The sequence below is a fragment of the Bison bison genome, unplaced genomic scaffold (assembly GCF_000754665.1).
Source record: "Bison bison bison isolate TAMUID 2011002044 unplaced genomic scaffold, Bison_UMD1.0 scf7180017864211, whole genome shotgun sequence".
NCBI classification, from domain to species: domain Eukaryota; kingdom Metazoa; phylum Chordata; class Mammalia; order Artiodactyla; family Bovidae; genus Bison; species Bison bison.
The window spans coordinates 245,853-250,194 of record NW_011494783.1 but is presented as its reverse complement, the minus strand read 5'-3'; the positions used below and the strand labels follow the sequence as shown (position 1 = coordinate 250,194).

Below are 4,342 nucleotides of genomic sequence, written 5' to 3'. Positions count from 1 at the left end.
CCTGACTCCCCTTTTTCAGTGTTTCCTTACAGCTGCCTCTGACCATACAGTCACACAATCAGTGAGAGGGGCTTAACCAGCTCTGGGATCTCAAGCTTATAGAGAGAGATCACTCTACCTCGTCACCTTCATAATCCCACTATCTGGGGCTGAATCCCCATTTTGGGGTTATAGGCATCCTGAAGCCTTATAGGAGTTTGTTACCCTTAGATTAGAAACAGTTGAGGTTTCCCCAGTGGCTCAGCAGGTAAAGAATCTGCCTGCAATGCAGGAGATGCAGGTTCAATCCCTGGGTCAGAAACATCCCCTGGAGGAGGAAACGGCAACCCACTCCAATATTCGTGCCTGGAGAATCCCATGGACAGAGGAGCCTAGTGGGCTCCATCCAAAGGGTTGCAAAGAGTCAAACACAGCTGAGCATGCGCACACACAGAGACAGAAACAGTTGGTGATGAGAAGAGCCTTATAGCATGGATATGTGTCGCTCCTGTTGGGCCAGAATGAATGTATGGAATTCTGGGTGTAGACAGTCAGTCCTCTTGTGTTCAAGTAACAAGAGGGTCCTACAAGAGTTGAGGCCAGTCAGCTCCTTGCCCAGCCTTTTGGGATACTAGTGGTTCTTCACTCGAGCCACTAACGAGAACTCAGCTGTTTGTTTTATTTGCAGAAAGCTAGTGGCAGGAAATTATAAATAAGCCCCCTTAGCAGAATGAAACCATGATTTCTCCTTCAGTTCTTCATATAGTGCTTAAAAGACTGAACAGACACTTAAATCCAGACTATTTAAGATACAGTATTGAGTAAACCCAGCAGGACTTCTTTCAAGATTTTCTTTGACAGGTTAATACACAGAGAAGGATAGAGCAGGATCAATCTGTGGAGGCCCTCTGTCTTCCCTCCAACAAGTCTCTGCACCCAGGGAGCTCAGGTCTGTCCTAGCTCTCTCGCAAGAGCTAAAGATGATATTAGTAAGTCTGCCGCTTGCTACATGCTGGGTGCTGTGCTGAGCGCTTTGTAACAGAGAACACGTGTGTCTTTTGCAGTTGTGAGGATGATCTCTCCGAGGACAGAGATGAGCTCCTGCACGGGATTTCTGAGCTGGACATCACCAATTCGGACTGTTTCCCATCCCAGCTGCTAGTGCACGGGGCCTTAGCCTTTCCCCTGGGGCTAGATTCCTACCACGGCTGTGTCATAGCGGCTGCCCGCTACGGCCGGGGCCGGGTGGTCGTGACCGGCCACAAGGTCCTATTCACCGTGGGTAAACTGGGCCCCTTCTTGCTCAACGCCGTCCGCTGGCTGGACGCGGGCCGCAGAGGCAAGATCGTGGTGCAGACGGAGCTGAGGACTCTGAGTGGGCTGCTCGCCGTGGGGGGCATAGACACCAGCATTGAGCCCAATCTGACCAGCGATGCCAGTGTCTACTGCTTTGAGCCCGTGAGTGATGTAGGAGTCAAGGAGCTGCAGGAGTTTGTAGCCGAAGGCGGGGGCCTGTTTGTCGGAGCCCAGGCCTGGTGGTGGGCCTTCAAGAACCCAGGCGTATCCCCTTTGGCGCGGTTCCCAGGAAACCTCCTCCTCAACCCCTTTGGCATTAGCATCACCAGCCAAAGCCTCAACCCGGGGCCCTTTCGTACTCCCAAGGCGGGGATAAGGACCTACCATTTCCGCTCCACCCTGGCCGAGTTCCAGGTTATCATGGGCAGGAAGAGAGGGAACGTGGAGAAGGGCTGGTTGGCCAAGCTGGGTCCAGACGGCGCGGCTTTTCTGCAAATCCCCGCGGAGGAGATCCCCGCCTACATGTCGGTGCACCGGCTTCTAAGGAAGCTGCTGAGTCGCTATCGGCTCCCGGTGGCGACCCGTGAGAATCCCGTCATCAACGACTGCTGCCGGGGTGCCATGCTGTCCCAGGCCACGGGGCTGGCTCACTCGGGAAGCGACCTGTCTCTATTAGTCCCCGAAATTGAAGACATGTACAGCAGCCCCTATCTGCGCCCCTCGGAATCTCCCATCACCGTGGAGGTCAACTGCAACAACCCAGGTGAGGAAGGAGGGGTAGATGGGAGCGGGGCAGGTGGGAACGTGGGGGGATGACTTCCGCAGCTCAGCTGAGGTCTCATCACCTCCAGGGCCATCTCCAGCCTCTGCCGTGCAAATCTCAATGAGGACGAGGTTGGGGTTTTAGGGAATGCTTGGAAAATGAGAGCCAGGGAGGCAGAGCTGCTGGAGGGACTCTGGGAGCAGGCTTCAGATGGAATTGTGTCGGGTAGGATAACGCCTGCTCTTCCCTGACTCTTGGCAGGCACCAGGTACTGCTGGATGAGCACCGGGCTCTACATACCCGGAAGGCAAATTATTGAGGTCTCCCTGCCTGAAGCTGCCGCCTCTGCTGACCTGAAGGTAAGGCATGCCCCATCCCCCCACATAACACAGAAGCCAGATGCTCCTGCTTTCATAGTCGGCATCTTATTCAATCCTCCTACACACCCTACTGGCAATGTTGTCGTTTAGTCCCTCAGTCGTGTCCGACTCTTTGCGACCCCATGGACTGTAGCCCACCAGGCGCCTCTGTCTATGGAATTTTCCAGGAAAGATGACTGGAGTGGGTTGCATTTTCCTCCCCAGTTGGCAATAGAGGGCATGTACTTCTGCCCCTTTAGTTCCTTAGGATGAAACAGCTAAGGGGCAGAACATCTAACTGATTGATTTAAATGTATGGATTTGATACATTTCAGAGCCCCAGGGCTCAGCCCTGACCAACTTCTGGCTCAAGTCTTGTGCTTTTAGCTTAAATGTCACAGGTGGGAAGAAGAAAGATACCAGATGGATGGTGCCCTAAAATACAGTGGCATCTAGTAAATCTCAGTTCACATTTCATCCCGTGTACATCTCACATGGAAGCATGAGGTGCTACACACTCAGGCTTCTTCCCTGGGACATCACACACTTGCCCAGTCCGCTCCAGCTCTGTCACTTTCACACACACACACACACGCACACACACATCCTATTTGCAAAATTCAGATACCGTCCTGCTCTGTCCCCCTTGAGGGTCATTGTGATGGTTAGCATCTATTTTGTGCCTGTATGTATCCTGGAACTTGTTTAGCATAAACCCTGGAAAACAGTCCCAGGAAACCTCTGAGGACAGGGGTCACTCCACTGGCCCAGGAACAGGGGCCTTGGAGAACAGGAAGAACGGAATCAATCCTTTACTGCATCAGCCAGTCACACTGCTTCCTCCTGGGCCTTCTCTCTGGTCAGAAGGCAGGATGCCCTCTGCCCATTCCCAAAGCCAGATTCACTCCCAGGGAACAGCCCAGCCTAGGATTCTCTGTTACAGAGACACCAAGGGGACTCTGTATGGGAGTGGCTCTCCCCAGAATTAGCATCTGCGTCATACCTGGTGCCCCTCTGGTCTGCGTCTCAGCAGGACCCTTAATAGAGCTGTTTGACCCCTTGCCAGTAGATTAACAGAGTCTGTTCCATACAACCTTGAGGGATGGTACAATTTCATGGGTTTCGAACACAGGGCTTACAAATGGTGGGATGCTTGGACTTAGCTGGGGTTCCTGGACCCATGACCCTTCCTGTCCCCCTGTCCTGGGCACTTTCCCCTTCCGCCCACACGTGCCCCAGGGTCACACGCCTCGGGGATCTCTCTGCTCCAGATACAGATTGGCTGCCACACCGATGACCTGACCAGGGCCAGCAAGCTGTTCCGAGGCCCCCTGGTGATTAACCGCTGCTGCCTGGACAAACCCACCAAGTCCATCACCTGCCTCTGGGGGGGCCTCCTGTACATCATCGTGCCTCAGAGCAGCAAGCTGGGCACCGTGCCCGTCACCGTTAAGGGAGCTGTGCGTGCTCCCTACTACAAGCTAGGTGAGTGGATGCCTTGGAGCGAACCCCAAAGCACAGGGAGAGCTGGGGGTGAGGAGGCCCTCTGGGGCTGCCTGGTGTAGGAAGAGAGAGAGGTTTGGACTGGCAGAGGGAAGGGAGGTCTGCTTCTTTAGATTTGAGGCCAAGGAGATAAAGACCAAACCACATCACATCCCTGGGGCCTTTGTAGAAGAAGGTTAGAGGGGTATGTGGTTATTGATGGCCTTGGTGTTCTCCTCCTGGAGGGGTTCAGGCGGTATGCATTCATGGGAGGGACTTGGGAAAGTGAGTTTCAAGCCCTGTGGCCTGTCTTCCAGGGGAGACAACCCAGGAGGAGTGGAAGCGGCAGATCCAGGAGAACCCAGGTCCCTGGGGAGAGCTGGCCACAGACAACATCATCCTGACGGTGCCGACCGCGAACCTCCGCACCCTGGAGAACCCCGAGCCGCTGCTTCGCCTCTGG

The 4,342-nt window shown here is 54.4% G+C and overlaps 1 protein-coding gene across 3 annotated transcripts in view; it reads left to right on the top strand.

Annotated features, from left to right (window-relative positions):
- Positions 1-4,342, top strand: part of FAM115A (family with sequence similarity 115, member A) — a 51,748-nt gene that overhangs the window by 38,168 nt on the left and 9,238 nt on the right. For all 3 annotated transcript variants that reach the window (XM_010844848.1, XM_010844850.1, XM_010844849.1), the window contains 4 exons: positions 1,044-2,038; positions 2,300-2,397; positions 3,669-3,882; positions 4,197-4,338. In XM_010844848.1, coding sequence (XP_010843150.1) covers positions 1,044-2,038; positions 2,300-2,397; positions 3,669-3,882; positions 4,197-4,338 — 1,449 coding nt within the window. The remainder of the gene's footprint in view (positions 1-1,043; positions 2,039-2,299; positions 2,398-3,668; positions 3,883-4,196; positions 4,339-4,342) is intronic.